This window comes from Bubalus kerabau, chromosome 9 (assembly GCF_029407905.1).
Source record: "Bubalus kerabau isolate K-KA32 ecotype Philippines breed swamp buffalo chromosome 9, PCC_UOA_SB_1v2, whole genome shotgun sequence".
Lineage (NCBI taxonomy): Eukaryota > Metazoa > Chordata > Mammalia > Artiodactyla > Bovidae > Bubalus > Bubalus kerabau.
Genome location: NC_073632.1, coordinates 84,852,495 through 84,877,070, shown reverse-complemented (window position 1 = coordinate 84,877,070; position 24,576 = coordinate 84,852,495). Strand labels below are relative to the sequence as shown.

The 24,576-nt window shown below is 42.6% G+C and overlaps 1 protein-coding gene across 3 annotated transcripts; it reads right to left on the bottom strand.

Moving 5' to 3' along the window:
- Positions 1 to 6,459: 6,459 nt before the first annotated feature.
- Positions 6,460 to 21,863, bottom strand: ABRACL (ABRA C-terminal like). Of its 3 annotated transcripts, XM_055535765.1 has the most exons (4): positions 21,739 to 21,863; positions 21,526 to 21,626; positions 16,251 to 16,317; positions 6,460 to 7,047 (listed from the first exon to the last, which is right to left on the bottom strand). In XM_055535765.1, exons 3-4 carry the CDS (start codon positions 16,309 to 16,311, stop codon positions 6,863 to 6,865), a joined length of 246 nt encoding a protein of 81 aa, XP_055391740.1. In that variant the 5' UTR covers positions 16,312 to 16,317; positions 21,526 to 21,626; positions 21,739 to 21,863; the 3' UTR covers positions 6,460 to 6,862. The 3 variants fall into 3 exon arrangements, with proteins under 3 accessions (XP_055391740.1, XP_055391742.1, XP_055391741.1); XM_055535767.1 differs by lacking the exon at positions 21,526 to 21,626 and having other exon boundaries at positions 21,739 to 21,762; XM_055535766.1 differs by lacking the exons at positions 21,526 to 21,626; positions 21,739 to 21,863 and adding an exon at positions 21,382 to 21,404.
- Positions 21,864 to 24,576: the final 2,713 nt, after the last annotated feature.

The window sequence follows — 24,576 nt, the reverse complement described above, 5'->3', positions numbered from 1 at the left end:
TGAAGGTGAAAGAGGAGAGTGAAAAAGTTGGCTTAAAACTCAACATTCAGAAAACGAAGATCATAGCATCTGGTCCCATCACTTCATGGGAAATAGATGGGGAAACAGTGGAAACAGTGTCAGACTTTATTTTGGGGGGGCTCCAAAATCACTGCAGATGGTGACTGCAGCCATGAAATTAAAAGATGCTTACTCCTTGGAAGGAAAGTTATGACCAACCTAGATAGCATATTGAAAAGCAGACACATTACTTTGCCAACAAAGGTCCGTCTAGTCAAGGCTATGGTTTTTCCTGTGGTCATCTATGGATGTGAGAGTTGGACTGTTAAGAAGGCTGAGCGCCGAAGAATTGATGCTTTTGAACTGTGGTGTTGGAGAAGACTCTTGAGAGTCCCTTGGACTGCAAGGAGATCCAACCAGTCCATTCTGAAGGAGATCAGCCCTGGAATTCCTTTGGAAGGAATGATGCTAAAGCTGAAAACTCCAGTACTTTGGCCACCTCATGCAAAGAGTTGACTCATTGGAAAAGACCCTGATGCTGGGAGGGATTGGGGGCAAGAGGAGAAGGGGACGACAGAGGATGAGATGGCTGGATGGCATCACTGACTCGATGGATGTGAGTCTGAGTGAACTCTGGAAGTTGGTGATGGACAGGGAGGCCTGGCGTGCTGCGATTCATGGGGTCGAAAAGAGTCGGACACGACTGAGCGACCGAACTGAACTGACTGAACTGAAACCCTGGAGGCCCCAGTGCAGCGTTTCTTGATATAGGACCTGTGTTTAGTGTGCCACAAATTCATTTATAACCTGTAGAAGAAGCAGTCCTAAGGAGCCAAGAGTTACTTCAAAGGGTCTAAGAAACCATATGTGCATCAAACATTTTCTGTGGATAAATGATGGGTCTTGTATACATAAATAACTGTGCTACTATCATTAAAGCGTAAGTACTACTGTAACGAGTAATAAAATGCACTTTAAAAAAATCTTTGTTTCAGTTGTACTTTTTTTTATTTTATAGCTTTTGTGTTATGTATTTTCTTAATCATCGATATTGAAAGTACAATTAACACGTGGAGGAAATATTCTTTATGCTTAAAATGGACGGTCATAGCTTCCAAATTGAACTTTACTGTTTTCATATTCTACTGTAAGTCACAGAGGATCTCTGAGAAAATGGTTAGGATGCAGTGCCACTGCCTGCCAGACCCACAATCACTTTAGAGGCAGCTCAGCTCTCAAACCCTGTGACAGGTGCTCCAGGTTATAAGTCTTTCCTGCCCCCGCTGGCAGCCATAACTGATTGGATGAGGGTGCATAGCTGACCCAATCAGTGCTTAAACTGGCCAATGACCTATGGGGTGGTCTGGCACAGTAAGGACAAATTGTGCTACTCAAACTCTTTTATATTAAGCATTTTAATTTAGACATACAGACATTCAGCATATGACACAGCCAGCGGCAAGAACTGGCACTAATAAATCAGAGGAATAGGGAGCGAACTGATGCTTAAGGAGAAGCTATGAATAGAGAAAAATAAAGGATGAGTTAACTAATTGGAAGCAGGAGGGGAAGCAAATAGAAAGAAGTGGATCCAGGAACACAGCTGAGTGCTGTTGACAGAGAGTCTGTAGGCAGGGGTCTGCAACCATTTTGGCACCAGAGACTGGTTTCATAGAAGGCATTTTTTTCATAGACCAGGGCCAGCGGTGGGGATGGTTTGGGGATGATTCAAGCACATTATGCACTTTTCCCCCATTATTATTACATCAGTGCCACCTTAGATCATCAGTCATTAGATCCCTGAGGTTGGGGGCCTCTGTTCTAAGGCAGTGAGGAGTAATTCTTTCCCACAGCTGCCCATCAGAATCAACCTGGGAGATGATATGTCAGTGGAAATGCTTGGGGCCCCATCCCGATGTATTCATTCAGTCTGCAGAACATTGAGATGTTGAAAAAGCTACAAAAGTCACTCTGATGCCCTCTGGTTAGGAGTTCCCCAGAAGTCCTGCTTTGGTGATGTCCGGGTCGCCAATTTCAGGGAGTTACTTTATCTTCCTAATCGCCTGGTTCACATGCTCATAGTTAACCCCCCTTACCCAGCAGAGTCTCCGTTCCTTCCAACCAGAAGTCTCTCACTACAAAGCCTCTCACTTCCCTACTGAAAGGGGAAGTGCAGAGGTCAAAAAAATTAAGCCTTTGGTTGAGTCAGCTAAACAAAAGCTACAAGAGAGGGGTTTCCATACGAAAACATCTTCCAAAAAACATGTGGTCGTTTTTGATTTCTAATCATACAAGGCTCCCAAAGAGTGGTTTTCTTTGATGAGTTATTTATAGCTTTTGTTAAGGAAAAGGAAACTCCAAGATTATCTGACAATAAATAAATTAAAGGTACGTGCCATTCTCTTGACTTTTTTAGATACACGAGGCTATAAATTAGTGAGGTCAACACGCATGCCACACAGAACAGCAGGCTTGTTCCTTTGCCATCACATTGTTTGTATTTTGTGTGTCAATACACAGGCCTTTTTCCCCTCATTGTCTGAAACCATAGGAAGCAGCTCAGATACCAGGGACTTCTGGGGATGCGAGTGTTTGATTATGACAAATTCCTCAAATCAACATTTCTGTAACTTATTTTTAAATTGTTCCTCCAGCAAACAAAGGAATGTGTGCTTGGGTGTTCTATGATGGGAACTTATGGAAATTTGAGTTTGCACAGGTGGTGACACTAATCAATTTTACAATTAACAGTCATCCACTCTGAAGATAATAAGCTGTAATTATAGACTGTTTGGTGTAATCTCAGTTTACAAAATAGCACTGCTGTGGATCTTACAAATTAAAGTTACTTCATAATGAGTGGGACTTATCAAATTATTTCATATAGGTTTTTCACAGTTCTTTGTAATTCAATATTATTAAGGCGATGGCACCCCACTCCAGTACTCTTGCCTGGAAAATCCCATTGGACGGAGGAGCATGGTAGGCTGTAGTTAATGGGGTCGCTAAGAGTCAGACAAGGCTGAGCGACTTCACTTTCGATTTTCACTTTCCTGCATTGGAGAAGGAAATGGCAACCCACTCCAGTGTTCTTGCCTGGAGAATCCCAGGGACGGGGGAGCCTGGTGGGCTGTCGTCTATGGGATCGCACAGAGTCGGACACAACTGAAGTGACTTAGCAGTAACACATACACTTAGAAATGTTTCTTCAGTCTTTAAGGTTCAAAGTAATGTCCCAACCCTTTCCAGCCTCGGGTCCCAATACTCCTCTTTCTTCCTTAAGTTACTTGCCTTTCTCTACCTTTGCAGGCATAAAGAACTGCACCAGTAAAGTCCTTCTGGATCGTTCTCCTGACTTTAAGGAAATCTTCATTCAGTTCACCCCAAAACAGTTCATCATTTTTGCACCTGTATCCCTGTCGTTTATCCAAAGGTTCTATATTTAATATACATTGTGCAAGTTACTTGCTTCTCTTTGAGAATAATAACCCCTAATGCCTAGCACAGTGACTTGAGTAAAGTAGATACTATATGTTTCTATTGCATAACAGAAGAAATGTTTGTGTACAATTGTTTATAATTTCTAATTTCCATCTGCCTATAGTCAGTGACACTCATTACTGAGATGATTAACTGAAATGCAGTTTATGGCCAAGAGAAATTATTTTAACTGTGAATTTGGATCAAATCAAATTTATCATTTTGAATTTTAAGACCACGATCAGATCAGATCAGATCAGTCGCTCAGTCGTGTCCGACTCTTTGCGATCCCATGAATCGCAGCACGCCAGGCCTCCCTGTCCATCACCAACTCCTGGAGTTCACTGAGACTCACGTCCATCGAGTCAGTGATGCCATCCAGCCATGTCATCCTCTGGCGTCCCCTTCTCCTCTTGCCCCATATCTCTCCCAGCATCAGAGTCTTTTCCAATGAGTCAACTCTTCGCATGAGGTGGCCAAAGTACTGGAGTTTCAGCTTTAGCATCATTCCTTCCAAAGAAATCCCAGGGCTGATCTCCTTTAGAATGGACTGGTTGGATCTCCTTGTAGTCCAAGGGACTTTCAAGAGTTTTCAAAGGATATGACCATCTTGAATCTAAATATATGTATAAATATATATATATTTAGAAATATATATAAAACTGTATTATTGCAGACGTGAGTGGTAGATAGGAATGCTGCTCTGCTAATTTTCTCAAAATAACTAGATAACCCCATGGATATTTTTCTGGAAGATATTTCTCAAATTCTAAAACCATTATGGGTTTCAAATTGCATTTGATACTCACCAAGAAGACACTAAAGAAAGTAACAAATTGAGTAACTCTTTTCACCTTCTGAAGTTTTAAGGAAGCCTTTGACTATGATCAACCTCCTCTCAAAAAGGTTCCATCAGACATGTGAGTTACCCAGATTGTTTTCCTTTTAAAATTGCTTCATTTTTTCACACTAGGCTTTTACAAAGTCTGTAGATTATATATCTTCTCTGTTTTCTAAATGCCTAATAATTAAAATCTCAACTTAGATAATAATAGAGGCAGAATTATGATCATCGATTCATGGGGTCGCAAAGAGTCAGACACGACTGAGTGACTGAACTGAACTGAACTGATACATATCAAAATCAAAATAACTCTCAGGTCTCTATCAATATTCCTGAACCTTCACCTAAGTTGCAGAACCTAATCCTCGCCTGCTTATTACACGTTTCCAGTCCAAACATTCCAAGTCCACCATGTCCAAATGCACTTTGCCTAAAATCAGCCTTCCTGCTCCACTCAATTTCCCCGTCTCGGCAAACACATTTTTCTCCCAGTTACTGAGGCCATACGATAGTTATCTTTTGACCATTTCTCATTTATCTTTTGTTTTCTCTCATATGCATGGTTTTGTGGATGCAGCCCTCAAAGGTGTTCCTTATCTATGGTCAACCTGTGTTGTTCCCAATCTATGGTCAACCTGTGTTGTTCCCATGTGCTCAGCATCCTTCCCTTAGGGAACTATCCCCTTCCTATTTGAGGTGAGGCTGTGAAGCACAGGTCCTACCCAATCCTCACTCAGAAACAAGCATATAACCCAGGACATTCAAGATATCTTCTCCCTCTGGCAAATGCTATTGATCAGAAGGGTCAACTTATGCTGCAAGTGGAGCCAATAAGAGTTCCTGTCTTAAAGTTCATAATTAACATTTATAATCAATTATATATAATTAATGGTATATAATTATATATGATTAATAATATATAATTCTCTCTCTACTAGTGTTGCTAATCCAAGAGTAGATGCATTGCAACTATCTGCTGCTGCTGCTGCTGCTGCTAAGTCGCTTCAGTCATGTCCGACTCTGTGCAACCCCATAGATGGCAGCCCACCAGGCTCCCCCATCCCTGGGATTCTCCAGGCAAGAACACTAGAGTGGGTTGCCATTTCCTTCTCCAATGCATGAAGGTGAAAAGTGAAAGTGAAGTCACTTCAGTCGTGTCTGACTCTTTGCAACCCCATGGACTGCAGCCCACCAGGCTCCTCCGTCCATGGGATTTTCCAGGCAAGAGTACTATCTGCAGCCATCTATTAATATATGCAGGAAATCTATTTACAGTAGAAAGAGAATGAGAAAGAACCAAAAAACGCATCAGAGCCAATATGGCAAGGTAGTGTTAAACAACAGTGGTTGAGTCCCTGGAGCCAGCCATGCCTGAAGTCCATCCCATCCCTGGCCTTGCCAATTAGATGAGTCAAATTTCAAAATCCTGACTTACTCACTTTCTGGCTAGGTGAACTTAAACAAGCTCTTAACCTTTCTGTGTCTTTCTTACCTCATCCATGAAATGGGAGGTAACATTAATACTGACCTCACAGGGTTATAAGAGGATTAGCATAATAAAGGCTCAATAAATGTTCACAGTGACTATGAAGTGCCAGTGAATTCTGATATCCTCTCACAAAATCATGCCTTGCTAATAATCCATGTCCCTCTGCCTTCCCTTAGGTCATCACCCTCACCCATCCCATCTTTCCCCCTCTGAATATAATCAGCTCTAATCCTACAAATTTTGCCTCCTCTATACCTCTTCCAACCACAAGGCCTTTCACTGATCTTGTCCTCCTTGAGATTCTGTATCATTTTCAGTTCTGTACTACAAGCTGCAACATGCAATCATAAATACTCCTGTATTGTTTCAGGTGGGTCTGACTAATCCAGTTAGAAAGTGAAGTTTTGGGGTTACACTTTTTGGGCATGTCCCCTACCAGTGTTAAGCGCGTTATAGGCATCAAAATCGTTATATTTAACAGGGCCCAGTCGTAACACTAATCATCCCTACTTTTTAAATTCTGTAGTTTTAAGAAAATATTTCTCCAAATTAAGAAAACTTTTACTGCGGTTACCTAATGTTGATGCAAAAACTCAAGACTGTGAAGTACATAAATTTCAAATGACAAAATAAGACAATAAGATAATTTTAAGGGAGTTATATGTTTTTATTACATAAACATTATATTCTTTGTGGAAGCTAGTCTTACAAGTTTGTTTCTTGATTTCACAGAATGTCCAATATCTGTAGAAATTGTCTATGAATAATTTATGAAACAAACATTCCTGGTACCCCCACCAAAAAAGCCCCATTGTTTACATTTTCCAACCAGATTCCTGAGAAAAATAATAGGTTTTGTTCATTTTACAGTGTAATACACAAACTTGTTTTTAAGATAGAAAAAAGGACAGACTTCTAAAATGAGTCTCCTTTTGTTTACAAAGTTCTATAAAAATACATTAAGTAGGTTCGTATGTTTGTCCTTTGACTTAATATTCCAGTTTACCAGAAACAAACAAAAAACAATAAACAGAGCTATGCAAACCACATTAATCTTGAAGCAATATAATGTCAACATCATCATGAACACCTTGCAAAAGTAGCTCTCCTGAGTATGTAATAATCTTCCTTCGTTTTGCCGCTTTGAGAGTCCCTACCAGTGCTTCAAAGAGGTTGGCACATTTGTCATCTTGGAAGAGGACCCCAAATTTCACACTTAATTTTCCATCAGCATCTAATTGAGAGAACACAACGTTAGCCAATGCAAAGTCTGTTTATTGCCACCATGTATGGCAAATACACACCATCTTTCATAAACAACTGGAGGTTAACCAACATCACAATGTAACAGTCAACAGTCAAAAATTCAGTGTAACTTCTTGCCAGATTCAAAAAGGAATGGAGTAAATGCAATGTGTAGTATATCTTCTAGCCTTAGTACCATCTGTACAGAGTGGAGTAAGAACTAAGAAATATTAACAAAAAGTGAATGTGTTACAGTGCTCATATGGTGGACCACTCCTCTCTGTCTAAATTTTGATTTTTTTAAAGGTTTTTTTGGTGTGGACCATTTTTAAAATCTTTATTGAATTTGTTACAATATTGCTTCTGTTTTATGATTTTGTTTTTTGGCCACAAGGCACGTAGATGCTTAGCTCCCTGATGAGGGATCCAACCTGCATGCCCTGCACTGGAAGGCAGTCTTAACCACTGGACCGCCAGGGAAGGCTCTAAATCTCAATTTCCTAATTGTTAGTTGTTGAATCAGTAAAAATAACAAATATAAGGGAAACCCCAGATCAGGAACAGTACTTCTCTAAGTGTGTTCTGAACATGCTCAGAAACCCCAGGAAAGGAGTGGTGACCTCAAAAATGAAGAAATCTTCATTTACCAGAATCCCTACATTATCTAGTTTGAAGGCCAGTTTTTAACATAGATGCTAAAAATTAAAATAAACACTAAAAAGAGATGAGCTATCAAGTCATGAAAAACCTGGAGGAACCTTAAATACATATTAATAAACGAAAGAAAGCAATCTGAAAAAAAGCTATGTGCTATATGACTCCAACTATGGAATATTCTGGAAAAGGCAAAACTATGGAAAAAGAGAAAACAAAGTAAAAACATTAGTGGTTTTCAATGGTTAGGGTAGGGGAGGGGTGAACAGGCAGAGCACAAAGAATTTTTAAAGCAATGAAGACACTCCATGATATTATAATGATGGAGACATCATTACACATCAGTTCAAACCCACAGAATGTACAAAATCAAGAGTGAAATGTAATGTCAACTATGGACTCTGGGTGATAATTATATGTCAATGCAGGATCAATCCTAGAGATCAAACCAGTCAAACCCAAAGGAAATCAACCCTAAATATTAACTGTAAGGACTGACGCTGAAGCTGAAGCTCCAATACTTTGGCCACCTAATGGGAAAGAAAGTGAAAGTGAAAGTCGCTCAGTCTTTGCAACCCCATGGACTACACAGTCCATGGAATTCACCAGGCCAGAATACTGGAATGGGTAGCCTTTCCCTTCTCCAGGGGATCTTCTCAATCCAGGGATGGAACCCAGGTCTCCCACATTGCAGGTGGATTCTTTACTAGCTGAGCCACAAGAGAAGTCCAAGAATACTGGAGTGGGTAGTCTAGCCCTTCTCCAGGGGATCTTCCTGACCCAGGAATCCAACCGGGGTCTCCTGCATTGCAGGCATATTCTTTATCAACTGAGCTATTAGGGGTAGACTTATTGGAAAAGACCCTGATTTGGGGAAATATTGAGGGCAAGAGGAGAAGGGGTTGACAGAGGATGAGATGGATGGATGGCATTCTGACTCAATGGACAGGAGTTTGAATGAACTCCAGGAGACAGTGAAGAACAGGGAAGCCTGGCGTGCTGCAATTCATGGGGGCACAAAGAGTCGGACACGACTTAGCAACTGAACAACAAAAACGATGCAGGGGCATCAACTGTAATGAAGGTACCCCTCTGGTGGAAGATGTTAAAAATAAGGAAGACTATGCATGTGTGGGAGGGCATATGGGAAATCTCAGTACCTTCCACTCAATTTTATTGCAAATCTAAAACTGCCCTTAAAAAATAAAGTCTTTTTTTAATTAAGGAAAAACAAAAGGTGGATCTTTGGTTAAAAGTCAATAAGAGGAAGTCTCAAAGATAAGGGTAATCAAGGATACTTCCCCAATGCTAGCTGAATCCTTCGATCTACCTGGCTGAACATTTCACCCATCCTATGCAATGCTCCAAGTTCTTCTCTCCCAAAGCTGTACCCTCTCTGAAGGAGATGGTCATCACAGCAAGAAGGGTTCTTGGGTTCCCGTGCTGCTCTGCTAGAGCTTACAGCATGTGGCTTAATAAACTCCTACTGTGGGTGTAGCAAGTGCTGGGCACTAGAGGAAGGGAGAAGGAAGTATAGAATCACTTTCTAGCTATCAAAGAAATGATTTCCCCTCCCACGAGGAAATAACCATACAGACAGTAGGTAGGGCAACAGGCAAAGAGGTACATGATTGTTTTTCAAGACCAAGATGACTCCGGGCTAGACCAGGAAGGGAAGATTTCATGACTGGTGGTACCTGTTCTGGACTTTAAAGAAAGAAAGTAAAGAAAGTGAAGTCAGTCAGTAGTGTCCGACTCTTTGCGACCCCGTGGACTGTGGCCTACCAGGATCCTCCGTCCATGGGATTCTCCAGGCAAGAGTACTGGCGTGGGTTGCCATTTACTTCTCCAGGGGAGGTCCGGACCCAGGGGTCGAACCCGGGTCTCCTGCATTCCATGCAGACACTTTACCCTCTGAGCCACCAGACTTTAAGGGGCGTATAATACAGAGCTTTAAAAACAAAACAAACAAACAAACACCCTGACAGTCCTCAGCTGAAATTTTGGCCATCTGCTAGTTGCTTAGCCTGGGAAACCTGCATAAATTCCCTAAGCCTGTTTCCTCAACTGTATAATGGAGATCTTAATACCTCCCACACTGTATGGTTGGGGACAGAGTTCTGAAGCACAGAGCACAGTGTCCAGCCCATGCTAAGCACTAGATCGGTGATCACTGGTTCAATTATGAGTGCAAGAAATGGGAGATTATGCCAAGCCATAGGCACAGGTGAAAGAAGTTAAGTATCTAGGGGAACAGTGACTAATTTACTCAGCTCAAGTAAACCATCTAAGAGAAGGAGGAAATAAGTTGGTAATGGAAAATAGGGAGTCTGACCATGCTTGGCCTGGAAAGTCAAGAGGTACTTGTTTGATTCTTTCACTTCCAGCAGCATGACCCTTTGTTGGCAATGAAAACCTTTCACTGATTATAGGAATCAGTGCAGCTGCTGGGTAACCTGGTTGGTCCTTCAAGCTCTCTGAGCTGCAGTTACTTCATCCATCAAACAAGGGTAAAAATATCCCTCTCGGAGTTGTTACAAGGATTAAAACATAGAATGTAGGTAAAGTCTTTTATAGCATACCCAGTCTATGGTAAATTCTCAATTTAGGTAAATTTTTTAAAGCCACCAAAGGCAGAAACCCTGCTGTAATCTTGGAGTTCTGCTGCCTGCTAACCCCTCAATCTGACAAATGTCTGAGCAATGCCACCTTCTTTGTATCTTCTGTTCCTTTAGCCTTCCCTCTCCATGGACAATTAATTCCAGGCCCCAGTTGATTCTCATGTGGCTAACTGCCAGACTCCTTACAAGTCTCCATTTTTACCCTCACTATATCCTCCACATTCATACAGAATTTAAAATGTGGAAGAAATTTTGTATGATACAAGCTTAATTGATATTCTTTTACTTTAATCTTTCAATAGCTCCCTAGCACCTTTAAGATAGAGTGAATAAGATTCTTCATCCTCTAGACCTTGCCTCACCTCTCACCAGGCCTCCTGCCCTCTCATTCCATGCATCTTGTGATTCAGTCAAAATGAGCAACCTGCTGTAATCGAGGGTGTTAAGAATCACCTCCCCTGGTAACTTTGTCCATGTCAAGCCATCTACCTAGCATCCCAGATCCTCTTTTCTAGCTAAATTCTTTTTTCTTCAAAAACGGACTCAAATGTCACCTTCTCTGAGAAGTCCTCTATGATTCCTTTAGTCGAGTTAATAGCACTTCTTAAAAAATGGAATGTATATCAATCAAAGCATGCACCATCAATTACAGTAATGAAAGCTACCATTTATTGAGTACTCAGTACGTTCCTAGAACTGTTCGATGCATTTTATAGTCATTAAAACTCACTTAACCATTTTGTCAAAGATAAGACACCATTGATTTTAAGAAGCACCATTATTTCATGTTCCAATTAAACTGCCAATTTAACGATAGCATACCATGTATCATAAAATAATCCTTATTTTAGAGATTTTAAAGTGTGAAAAATGTGTCTCCAACACTCACTGAAATAAAGTAGTATCATTATACAAATAAGGAAACCAAGGCACAGAAAAGTTTAGAAATGTGCCCAAGGTCACACAGCAGGAATGAGGAAGAGCTGGAATTCCTTCCCAGAGTCTGACTCCAGAGCACATGCTCTTAATCACGTCCCAAAACATCCTTCCAATTTATCTGTGTTCTCATTACCTAAAGAGGCCCATAGGGCTGAGATGGACTTTTATTTATTTTCCCATCTCCAGCACTTGAGCACAAAGGCAGCACTCAAGGTACATTTTTTAAAGAATTTATATCTCCAAATAATCTTCATCTACTTAATTCTTTTCTATAGGATAAAAATTAGAAATCAAGAAAATCAGAGATACCAAGGGAACATTCCATGCAAAGATGGGCACAATAAAGGACAGAACTGGTATGGACCTAACAGAAGCAGAAGATATATATTAAGAAGATGTAGCAAGAATACCCAGAACTATACAAAAAAGATCTTCATGACCCATATAATGACAATGGTGTGATCACTCACCTAGAACTAGACATCCTAGAATGCCAAGTCAAGTGGGCCTTAGGAAGCATCACTATGAACAAAGCTAGTGGAGGTGATGGAATTCCAGTTGAGCTATTTCAAATCCTGAAAAATGATGCTGTGAAAGTGCTGCACTCAATATGCCAGCAAATTTGGAAAACTCAGCATGGCCACAGGACTGGAAAAGGTCAGTTTTCATTCCAATCCCAAAGAAAGGCAATGCCAAAGAATGCAAAAACTACTACACAATTTCACTTATCTCACACACTAGCAAAGTAATGCTCAAAATTCTCCAAGCCAGGCTTCAACAGTACATGAACCATTAACTTCCAGATGTTCAAGCTGAATTTAGAAAGGCAGAGGAACCAGAGATTGCCAACATCCACTGGATCATTGAAAAAGCAAGAGAGTTCCAGAAAAACATCTATTTCTGCTTTATTGACTATGCCAAAGCCTTTGACTGTGTGGATCACAATAAACTGTGGAAAATTCTGAAAGAGATGGGAATACCAGACCACCTGATCTTCCTCCTGAGAAATCTGTATGCAAGTCAATAAGCAACAGTTAGAACTGGACATGGAACAACAGACTGGTTCCAAATAGGGAAAGGAGTACATCAAGGCTGTATATTGTCACCCTGCTTATTTAATGTATATGCAGAGTACATCATGAGAAATGTTGGACTGGATAAAGCACAAGCTGGAATCAAGATTGCCGGGAGAAATATTAATAACCTCAGATATGCAGATGATACCACCCTTATGGTAGAAAGCAAAGAAGAACTAAAGAGCCTCTTGATGAAAGTGAAAGGAGAGTGAAAAAGTTGGCTTAAAGCTGAACATTCAGAAAACTAAGATCATGGCATCTGGTCCCATCACTTCATGGCAAATAGATGGGGAAACAATGGAAACAGTGAAAGACTTTATTTTTGGGGGCTCCAAAATCACTGCAGGTGGTGACTGCAGCCATGAAATTAAAAGACGCTTACTCCTTGGAAGGAAAGTTATGACCAACCTAGACAGCATATCCAAAAGCAGAGACATTACTTTGCCAACAAAGGTCCATCTAGTCAAAGCTATGGTTTTTCCAGTAGTCAAGTGTGGATGTGAGAGTTGAACTATAAAGAAGTTGAGCATCGAAGAATTGATGCTTTTGAACTGTGGTGTTGGAGGAGACTCTTAAGAGTCCCTTGGACTGCAAGGAGATCCAAGCAGTCCATCCTAAAGGAAATCAGTCCTGAATATTCATTGGAAGGACTGATGCTGAAGCTGAGACTCCAATACTTTGGCCACCTGATGCAAAGAGTTGACTCACTGGAAAAGACCCTGATGCTGGGAAAGATTGAAGGTGGGAGGAAAAGGGGATAACAGAAGATGAGATGGTTGGATGGCATCACCGACTCAGTGGACATGAGTTTGAGCAAGCTCTGGGAATTGGTGATGGACAGGGAAACGTGGTGTGCTGCAGTCCATGGGGTTGCAGAGTCGGACACAACTGAGTGACTGAACTGAACTGAAGTGATGGGATGAAAAATGAAAGGCTTTAAAGAACTCTATTTTAAAATAAACAGATAAAACTAAATTAATCAATTTATTCATCAAATTCATAGTTTAGATTAGTCAACATTATTCCAGACATAATATAAATAATTAACCTTAATCTGTCAGTAGGTAACATATCTCCATAGATGTTTTCCAACTCAATAATATATCTATTACGAGGAATAGGTAAGTCAAGGAGGCCTGGTGAAGCTGCAATGTTCAAAATATTTTCATCCTTATACAAGTTATGATAATTACCTTACAGTCATCTAGTTTGTAAACCTGCTTATTTTGAAGTGCAGGTTCAGTCTGCTAAGTATTGGGGTGGCCAGTAAGTTCATTTGAGTTTTTCCATATGATGTAATGGAAAAACCTGAATGATCTTTTTTGTCAACCCAATATTATTCTATATGAAACTTGCTGCTGCTGCTAAGTCGCTTCAGTCGTGTCCGACTCTGTGCGACCCCACCAGGCTGCCCTGTCCCTGGGATTCTCCAGGCAGGAGTACTGGAGTGGTTTGCCATTTCCTTCTCCAATGCGTGTAAGTGAAAAGTGAAAGGGAAGTCACTCAGTCGTGTCCGACTCTTAGCAACCCCATGGACTGCAGCCTACCAGGCTCTGCCGTCCACAGGATTTTCCAGGCAAGAGTATCGGAGTGGTGTGCCATTGCCTTCTCCGATATGAAACTTACAAGATCTTATAAATCAGTGTTATCACAATAATAAATAGAGAGACTGATGATAGATAAAAAGGCTACAAAGATATTCTTAGTCCCTTTCACCATGAAAAGATACAAGAAGTCTGAGACCTAGAAGACTCCAAGTTGACCATACTGGCACACTGATCTCGGGTCTCCAGCCTTCAGAACTATAAGCAATAAAATTTCTGCTGTTTATAAGCCACATAGTCTGGAGTGTTTTGTTACAGCAGCCCAAACAGATTGAGACAGACTCCCAACCTACATAACCATTAAGATAGTAAATGTGGACAAAACTATAATTCAAAAACATATATGTACCCCTATGATCACAATAACACTATTTACAGGAAAATGTGGTACATACATACAATGGAATACTGCTGCTGCTGCTGCTAAGTCACTTCAGTCGTGTCCAACTCTGTGCGACCCCATAGACGGCGGCCCACCAGGCTCCCCTGTCCCTGGGATTCTCCAGGCAAGAACACTGGAGTGGGTTGCCATTTCCTTCTCCAATGCATGAAAGTGAAAAGTGAAAGTGAGGTCACTCAGTCCTGTCCAACTCTTCGGGACCCCATGGACTGCAGCCTACCAGGCTCCTCCGTTCATGGGATTTTCCAGGCAAGTGTACTGGAGTGGATTGCCATTGCCTTCTCCACAATGGAATACTACTCAGCCACAAAGAGGAATGAAAAAATACCATTTGCAGCAACATGGCTGGACCTAGAGATGATCATACCAAGTGAAGTAAGTCAGAAAGAGACAAATACCATATGCTATCACTAACGTGGAATCTAAAATATGACACAGGTGAACTTATTTATGAAACAGAAACAGACTCACAAAGAGAACAGACTTGTGGTTGCCAAGAAGGAGGTGGTGTGAGGGTTTGAGTTTGTGGTTGGCAGATGCAAACTATTATACATAGAATGGATAAACAGAAAGGTCCAACTGTAGAGCACAGAGAACTATACTCAACATCCTGTGATGAACTATAACGGAAAAGAATACATATATATGTATAACTGAATCATTTTACAATGTAGCAGAAATTAATACAATGTTTTAAATGAACTATAGTTCAATATATCTTTAATGAAAAATATTACATTTGTTGTTTCATGTCACAAAGTTTGTAGTAATGTTACATCAGCAAAAGAAAACTACAGGGGATGTTTGATAACAATGACAATGGAATTTTCAAAGTACCTCTTGTTATTTCAAATGATTTGTGATTCATAAGTAATCACAGCTATATGTAAGAAAATCAAACTATAATGATGACACAACATTGTAATGCAATTATCCTCCAATGTGGAAAAAAAAAGCTACGATGACAGGACAACTCTTATAAGGTACTTTTTAAAGTTGTTTTTCACTTACATGATATAATTTTAAAACTTTGGGGTCCATTATCCCAGTTGTTGCTGAATACATCTATTGCTCTTACAATTTTTAAAATGCTCCCCAAACTATTACATGTCTGGTCTGGTATAAAATATTAATACTTACAAGCATACGAGTTGCTTAATACTTACAGTTACAAGCATAAGAGTTGCTTTCATTACAATTTAGGAAAAGGGCACTAATACTACCAATTTTATATGTCTCAAACTTCATGGTAGGTGCTCATATGCTGCTGAGGGAAAAGCTGACTTTTTTTAAAAAACTATCCAAAGGATGGGTTCTTTCAGTTATACCTACATAAATACCTGATTATACAAAATTCAAAGGTTTGAAGAAACTAAAGACAATGTATTGCGATTTCAATGAGTCCCTAGTCATTTGGCAATTTGCAAAATGGTGGCACGGTAAAGCAGAAAAAAAAAATGAATGTTAATAGTATGACAAAATTCGAACAAGATTCAATTACAAGATTTCAATGCAGCTAGGTTACAGATGTACAGTGATTTTCTTTCCATTCAAAGGATAATGAAATAACTCAACCATTCTTTGTATAAGAATCACAATACCCCAATAGCTCTGTGTCTCCAGAAATTACTTCAGGGCTGAGAGCAGTTAGCTGACAGCTACCAAAACTTTTAGGCTTCCACCAAGAGTTTGGAGAAGGAAATGGCAACCCACTCCAGTATTCTTGCCTGGAGAATCCCATGAAAAGAAGAGCCTGGTGGGCTACAATCCATGGAGTCCCAAAGACTGGGACACAAACGAAGCGACTTAGCACAGCACAGCACAGCACCCAAAGAGTTAGTCCTTCTTGCTCTAAAGCAAACTCAGAAGAAACACCGTATCTATCATATAAAACTTACTTTTTGAACCAAGACGATGAATTTCCTCCACTAAGAGTTTAACTTCATGATCCACATTCATTGCTGCCTGAAGGAGAAAAAAAAAAATCTGTATTATTAGTTTCTAGATTACATTATACATATCTTGCCAAATCCAAGGGCCCTTGGTTTTTTTCATGTAGCATTTGTCACTATTAATTTACCATGTCCCTCTTCCTAAAAACACTTGTGTGATGTATCTCCCCCAGATAGAGTACCTCCATTTCCCCCATCTTTATAACTGCCCTTGTGGGCAGTCCCACTCTTACTCCATGCAGTCTACTGGGGAGAATCAAGCCATTCTCCTTGCACCCACTATTAACTCCAAACCCAATCCAACTCTTACTCCATGCAGTCTACTGGGGAGAATCAAGCCATTCTCCTTGCACCCACCATTAACTCCAAACCCAAGCTCTGCCTGGCACCAGAAACACAAAGGTGAATGACACAAGACCCGCCCTCAGGGAATTCATCCTCCAGAAGCAGAGAAAGGCCTGGAATGACTAACAATGGGACAAGCTCTCTTTGAGCAGAGGGTCCAAGGCATTAAGGGAGCTTGAAGGAGAAAGCCACAGGTTTCAGGGAGGTTCCTGGGGGGAGGAGTGGACCAATAAGTAGTTGGGGAAAGCATCGGGAAGAGAATATGTAAAAGCATAGAAACAAGGAGAAACAGAAGCACACCTGGGGCAAGCCCAAAACTAGGAGCTGGTTCCAGGATTAACTGGATAAACCAACACAATCCCTCCCCTCTAGGAGCCCTGAGGTGAAAAAGGCGGTCCAGGTGCAACCCTACAAATGCAATTTTCCAGGTCACATATACTCATGCTCTTCCCCCAACAGTTCGTAATGCAATCTGACTGCAATGGAGAGCCTGTGGTGAACACCATTCATCTTCAAATGAGGAAGGAGTTCAGGGTTAGCATAGCAGCTGGGTGAGTTCCCTTGGCTCATGAGGTCCTCCATTGGCTGGGTTTGTGCCCATCATTCCAGCCACCTCACATCTATGCCCTATGAATGCCAGGTTGCAGCTACACAGCGTTTCTTTTCATTCCTCAAATGTCCCCTCACTCTCTTACGTCCGGCCTTCACAGGTACTGCTTCTTCTTCAACCCAACTCTGACTATTCCTCTTTCTTGGAGTTAACTTCCACTTGTCCAGTCCCAACTGAGATACAACTTCCTCCAGGAAGCCCTCCCTGAAACCCCGGAGTAGGAGTGCTCCCCCGTGTGTGTTCCCATAGTATTGTGCATCCACTTCATTTCACTTGACTGGAATGACCAGCTTCTTGTCTTTTATCACTAGACAGTGAGCTCCTCTCTGCTGGGATCTGATCGTTCTGCTACTGTGGGACCCCGTCTGGCACCAAGAGTAGGACTTCAACAAATAATTGGCTGGCAAACAGTAAAATGAGCAGAGGCATGACAGGGGATGAAAACACATCTGTGAGAGTTATTGACAGGGAGTTGCTGATTTCAGTGAGGCACAGAGAGGAGCTCTAAGGGGAGGAAGTGGACTCAGAGACCGAAAAGGAAGCCTAAAGGGGGCGTGGCAAACAGCTACAGAAAGAGGGAGGAGACAGATACCAGCAAGAAACAGGGAAGCCGCAGGTAGAGCTGAAGGAGAGAAACCCAACTCTGTTGGAGCAAAGAAATAAAGCAGGAAAGGAGGAAGAATGAGTTCCATAAGCAGGAAATAATTTTACACTGGAAACAGCAATATGAGGGTGAAAAGCATGGGCAGAAAAAGCATCAGCACAGTCTGTTTTAAGTTTTCCAAATTAAATAAGGGATGAAAAGAGTAGGATGACCTGAATGGTTTACTTTGAGGTGATGATTTGGAAGAAATAATTTTATTCAGACAGATCATAACTAATTCTTGGTAGCTTTTAAAAAACAAGAATGACATCTATGTATAAATGATATTGATCAGGACCCCAGATTTCTCATAGCTAATAATTAAAAGTACCACTACCATCTGCTACACTTCTGTGTAAATCTTTTAATTTAAGAAGCTTATATTGCAACAAGATGCGCTTCCCTAGTGGCTCAGTGGTAAAGAATCTGCCTGCCAATGCAGGAGATGCAAGAGACACTGGTTTGATCCCTGGGTGGGGAAGATACCTGAAGTAGGAAATGGCAAAAACCCATTCCAGCGTTCTTGCCTGGGAAATTCTATGGACAGAGGAGCCTGAAGGGCTACAGTCCACGGGGTCCCAAAAGAGTTGGACGGGACTTAGCGACTAAACAACAACACTGCAACAAGATACAACATCTTAGGTTAATGCAGCTACATAAAACCCAGTATCAAAAATTAGTGTCCAGATGTGAGAACTTTATATTTACTGGTGAAATTATAACATTATATTCAATTCAAAATACAGTTTTAGAGAGACACTAAAACGCTAAAATATAACCAGAGGACACAACTGAAAGACATGCCATGAGATTAGTGGTAGGGGAAAAAACCTGTTAATGTCAGTGTGGTGAACAGCTGTCGTTTTTCCCTGCTCAGCAGCCTTTCTACCTTCTGGCACCAGCAGTCCAATTTTTTTTTTTTTTTTTGATAGAGCCATTCCTTCCTTGTTCTTATCTCATGGATCTTGGGTAGAGCCTCATTCTGGACTCCAGGAATGGTTCAAAGTCAGAGTAATTGGTTTGGAGCATAGGATAGGTGATACCATCTTGAACAATGGGGTCGGCCCAGGAATTTTGCCAGACTACTAGTAAAACAACACTCTCCCACTGGGCTCTAAGTTTACGGCCGGCCAGTATATAAACAGCTACCATGTGAAAAGAGCCTGCCAGGAATAAATCCAGCACAAAGGAAAATTCAACCATGCATCAATGATTGAGCCTGTATATGACCTTGGATTTTCCTGTTACATGAACTAATCAATCCTCTGTGGTTTTGCTTATGCTGGTTTGAGTTTCTGTCACTTGCACTGTAAAGAATCTTGACTTTTAAAAGTTAGCCTAGAGACGACCTGCTACTTTTTTAAAAAATAAAACTCCATTATGTACTCATGTGAATAGTCTTGTTTGCGTTACCATATTGGGTAGAATAGACAGGTAAACAGAAAGGCAGATTTGGAAGCCATAAGAGAAAAAATTTCTCTAATAATCAAAACCGTCTAACAGTGAATAGTTTGCAGTAGTAGGATCTGTGAGGATTGATGAGGAAATCAGCCCATATTGGACAAAAGGGAAAGGGAAGTGTCCAAGGGGATTACAGTCTTCTCTAATTGTCAGATGCTTTGATTTCCTCCCACCCAGAATATTCATCTCTTTAACATTATTTTCCATTCCTTCCACCCACCACCATCCACACCAGTCATAGTTCTCCTTTAATAATGAGACTCAAAGAGGAAATCCCACTCTTAAGTAGCGTGAATATGTGCATCACATTAAGCAGATGCAAATTCATCTTTGTAAGATGGGAAGACTACCAGAATTTCCTTATAATTAATTACACCTGAGGCTCCTTATCTGTGTTTATTCTAAGAACCTTGCAAAGTATTATTTATCCCTATTTTATGGATGATGAAACTGACTCAGAGGGGTTTCCCACAATTAAATGCTGTTTTTACCTCATCCTTCTGCCTCTTCTGCTCCTTTGGGGTGGGGCTGGTTATTATGCAAATAGAACTAAATGTAATGGTAAGTTGTATTTGTGTGAAATATTTGAGTACTTACTAAGACAAAACCCTTAAAAAGCAAAAAAGGCTCCCTGCTCTGATCCTTTTGAGTAGGAAAATGATGGGCTTAAAAACTATTGCTAGCCTACATAACCTGGTATGGTTTCTTTGATTATTTAATGAGGACAAAGGAGTATAAAATACTCTGCTGTACAAACGTCAGAAGGTCCACGACATTTTTTTATGAGGACAGAAGCCGGGGCTGGTGCAAGCAGCAAGATCAAGAACAATGAGAGGCCACGGGCAGAGCAAGTCTAAGGGAAAGAAAGAGCCGGGTCAATGGGAGGCTCAGGGGAAGGGGATGGCAGATGCTAGCTGAGCCCTCTCATTGTGACAGAAACCAATTAGGCACTGTGCGTGGGAACCACAAAGAAAACGGAATGTGGGCGGACTGGGCCATATGCTGAAATGCTCCACTTTCAGTAGGCACTTGAAGATATATTTAAGGACCCTCTTAACAGTTTTTTGGGGTTTTTTCATTTTGGTTGGTTTGTTTTCTTAAGTTTGGAGGCAATACCTGGAGATTTTCTAAAGTCAAGGAATAAGCCTACTCGAGTGGGGACATCTGGGAATCGGGAACCACCTGTCCTCACTAGGGCTGGCCACTCTTTCCCAGCCCTCCTTCACAATCCCCGACGAGCAGCTGGTGTAGGTCAAAGAATGACTGGGTTCCTTCCCGCCTCTCGCAGGCGCGCAAACACTCCATATTTGGTCATCCCGGAGCCAAGTTGGGAGCTGGCCCGGAAGGGGTCCCAAGACCCTGTCCCCCGCAGGCCATCAGACGGTCATCACTGGCACCACTGCAGAGATAGAGAGCGCAAGGCTCGGCCCCGGCTCCGGGGCGCACGGCGGAGTCCGGGCGGACTCCCGGGGAAGAGCAGCATCCGCATCCCGGAAGCCTTTGTCTCCGCGAGGCCCGCGCTCCCCGGCGATCGGTGCTCCCAGGCGATCAGTGCACCCCAGGCGCGCCTCGAGAGCCGGCGCCCAGACCCAGCGACGCAAACGGACCCAGCTTGGGGCTCCCCGAGTCGCTAGTGTCTTCTCACTAACCCCCACCCCGTACACAGAACGGGGAGCGTTCAGATCCGCACCCTCCGCCCGCGCCCGCAGAACCCACTGCCCTGAAGCCCCCGAATCCCTCGGGTGGAGCCTGGCCCCTCACTGCTAGTCTGTTCCCGCTCAGTTCTGCGGAACTGACTCTCCAAGTGCAAAGCCGGCAAGTTGCTCTGCGGTTAAAAAAAAAAAAAAAAACAAGAAAAGAAAAAGAAAATCTTTATAAACGCTGCTTATCTCCCTGCCCGGTCCGCCCCCGGCAAAATGTCACGTGAGCCTAGTACGGAAGTCTGCCCGAGAGGTGGGGGGCGCGGGGGCGCGCCCACGCGGTCCCCAGCACCCGGCTCAGCCCAATGCTAGTTATACCCTCCAGGCGCCTTAGCCCCGTCTCTTCCCGGTCCTGGCTCTCCAACCTCAGCCCACGATCCCCTCCTCCGGCTGTTGGACCTCCCCCTGCTACCCTAGTCCATCCTTTCTACCTGGACGCCACTTCCCAGGGCGATCACCCACCTCTCTACCTCCTGTTCTTTTCCGAGAAAACGGGCAGCGTCGGTGCGGGCTGGTTGCCTTCTTCAACGCACCGGGGAGGAAGAAGCCGAGGAAGGAAGTGACTGAGGCAAAGAGAAAGGCTGGTTGGTGTGCCGCAGGCGGAGGGCGAGCGGGGGGAGGGGGGAAGAGTTTCTGCGCTCAGGAATGGGGCCGCCCACACTCCCGGGGACTAACCTAGGAGAAGGAAACTGCAGCGGAGACGCCGAGAACCGGGCAGACTCCGCACAGGTGGCGGAGCGCTGGAGGCTTCTAGGAAAACGCATCCAGAACTCCAATTACTGCCACCTTTGCCCCGCGCCACTCGGAGCCAAGGAGCTCCAACCCCCGCATCTTTTCCTGGAAATTGACTTCCTGCCAGGATCTCTCTCCTAATGCAAGAAAAAAGGCTCCCCCAACGTGCAGAATGCTGAGATCTCCTTGCCTGCGTGCCTAGTCGGTCTGACTCCTTGCCCTCACGGACTGTAGCCCGCCAGGATCCTCTGTCCAGGGAATTTGCCAGGCAAGAATACTGGAGTGGGTTGCCATGCCCTTCTCCAGAGGATCTTCTAGACCCAGGAATAGAAGTGGTGTTTCCTGTGGCTCCTGCATTGGCAGGCGGATTCTTTACCACTGCGCGGAACTTAAGCCCAGGGCAGGGGGCTTTCAGAAAAATACAAATATGACAGCAGGGTGGTCTGATTTGCAAAAGAAAATGCAGTTTTGAAAACTGCTTTACTGCAAAGAAACTTTACTTGGATAAAGCTATTATGATTCTTGGCCCTCGGTCAGTGTAGATTTCTTCCCCTCTTTATTCATTATTTCCTACATGTAACCGCATAATTCATTTTTTTCATACATCCATTATTATAGTAACTGTTATTTTAATCTCTGAGTGTGTGTGTGTGATGTTTGCTCTACCTGGTATCCTTTCAAAAAGGAAACCAAGCCCTGCCAAGAGAACTGACCCGAACTATTCCTAGGACAAAGGTTGCACAAATAATTGCCCCCAAAGTTCCCCCCTAACCACTGTAGCTGATTGGCTTAAGAGTGGTCATGTGACCCAAAAGACACAGTCCATAAACTGGCCATCACCCTAGGAGGTGACCTGGAACAAACAGTCCTCACTAACCAGAACTCGGGATCATTAGATAAGCCAATCAGTTTCTCCCTTGGAAATTGAAAAGGGAGAATGAATACAGAGAATGAGCCATCTGACAGGAAGGCTGAAGCTGAGAGGGCTGGAGGCAGAAATAGGGAAAATGGGCCTGACAAAGCAGAACACTAGAGTAAGCAAAAACTGAGGATGAAGTAGAAGGTGAGTATGGGTGGAAGTGGTAGAGGTGCCTCTAAGGGAAGCTGAGAGCCAGGGATATATTAAGAACAACAAAGACCTGCTCCAGAGGACACTATGAGTATCCATGTCCCTGTGGCTGCACTGTATCCAGCCTCTTCCTAAAGAGCGTCCTAGTTACCCTATCAGAGTAAACACCTGTCACTCCGGGTGTGACTTTGAATGAGTCTCTGTTCCCTACCACCAAAAGATTACTCTCAACAAAGGTCTGATTGATCAAGGTTTCTCATGTCACGTGAAGTTTAAGGTGACTCCAAAATCCTTTTGAGGACTATTTTTTCCTTACTAAAACAAGCTGAGAAGTCATAGTTTGTATTTTTCAGTCTATATAATGCAAAAAGTATAATTCAAGAAAAGAGCATATTTAGCAATTCTCGGGGCAGCACCTGGCTCCTTTGGTTTGTGGCAGTTCTTCATTTGGATAATATCCAGTGAAATGAATAATCAATCTGTATTGTGCTACTTCTTTACAAGTAAGTAGTGTTTCACAGCCGGAGAAGGCAATGGCAACCCACTCCAGTACTTTTGCCTGGAAAATCCCATGGATGGAGGAGCCTGGTGGGCTGCAGTCCATGGGGTCGCTAAGAGTCGGACACGACTGAGCGACTTCCCTTTCACTTTTCACTTTCATGCATTGGAGAAGGAAATGGCAACCCACTCCAGTGTTCTTGCCTGGAGAATCCCAGGGATGGGGAAGCCTGGTGGGCTGCTGTCTACTGGGTCCGCACAGAGTCGGACCCGACTGAAGCGACTTAGCAGCAGCAGCGTTTCATAATACTCTGCCAATGGGGGGGAAAAAAGAGAAATAGATTGCTATGCTATGCTATGCTAAGTCACTTCACTCGTGTCCGACTCTGTGTGACCCCAAAGATGGCAGCACACCAGGCTCCCCATCCCTGGGATTCTCCAGGCAAGAACACTGGAGTGGGTTGCCATTTCCTTCTCCAATGCATGAAAGTGAAAAGAGAAAGTGAAGTCGCTCAGTCGTGTCCGACTCCTAGCGACCCCATGGACTGCAGCCCACCAGGCTCCTCCATCCATGGGATTTTCCAGGCAAGTGTACTGGAGTGGGGTGCCATTGCCTTCTCCGGAAATAGATTACTTTAAGCAGATAAAATCCCTGTTACTATAAAAATGGATTCACTCTTTAAAAAATACTTTGTATATATGTTATACTAAGTGTAACATAAACCTCATGTTAATCTGTAAAGAATTACAATTCAAGAAAGTTATTTGGAAAGAAGAAAATAAGGCTAATGGTTATGGGTTTCCTTTTTAGCAATGAAAAATACTCTGGAATTAGATACTAATGAAGATCACATGATCATTTGAATACACCAAAACCTACTGAATTGTACCCTTTGAAAGGACTAATTTTATGGTGAATTATATTTCAAGTTTTTTAAAAAAGAAACAATGGAAGGACAAGACTAATAAACAATAATATAAAAAACAAACTGGGGCTTCCCTGGTGGTTCAGTGGTTAAGAATCTGCCTGTCAGTGTAGGAGATACAGGTTGGATCCCTGCTCTGGGAAGATCCCACATGCCTTGAAACAACTAAGCCCATGCACCACAGCTACTGAGCCTGTGCCCTAGAGCCTGAGCTCCACAAGAGACGCCACCATGACGAAAAGCCTGCCCACCACAACTAGAGAGAAGCCCCCACTCTCTGCAACTAAA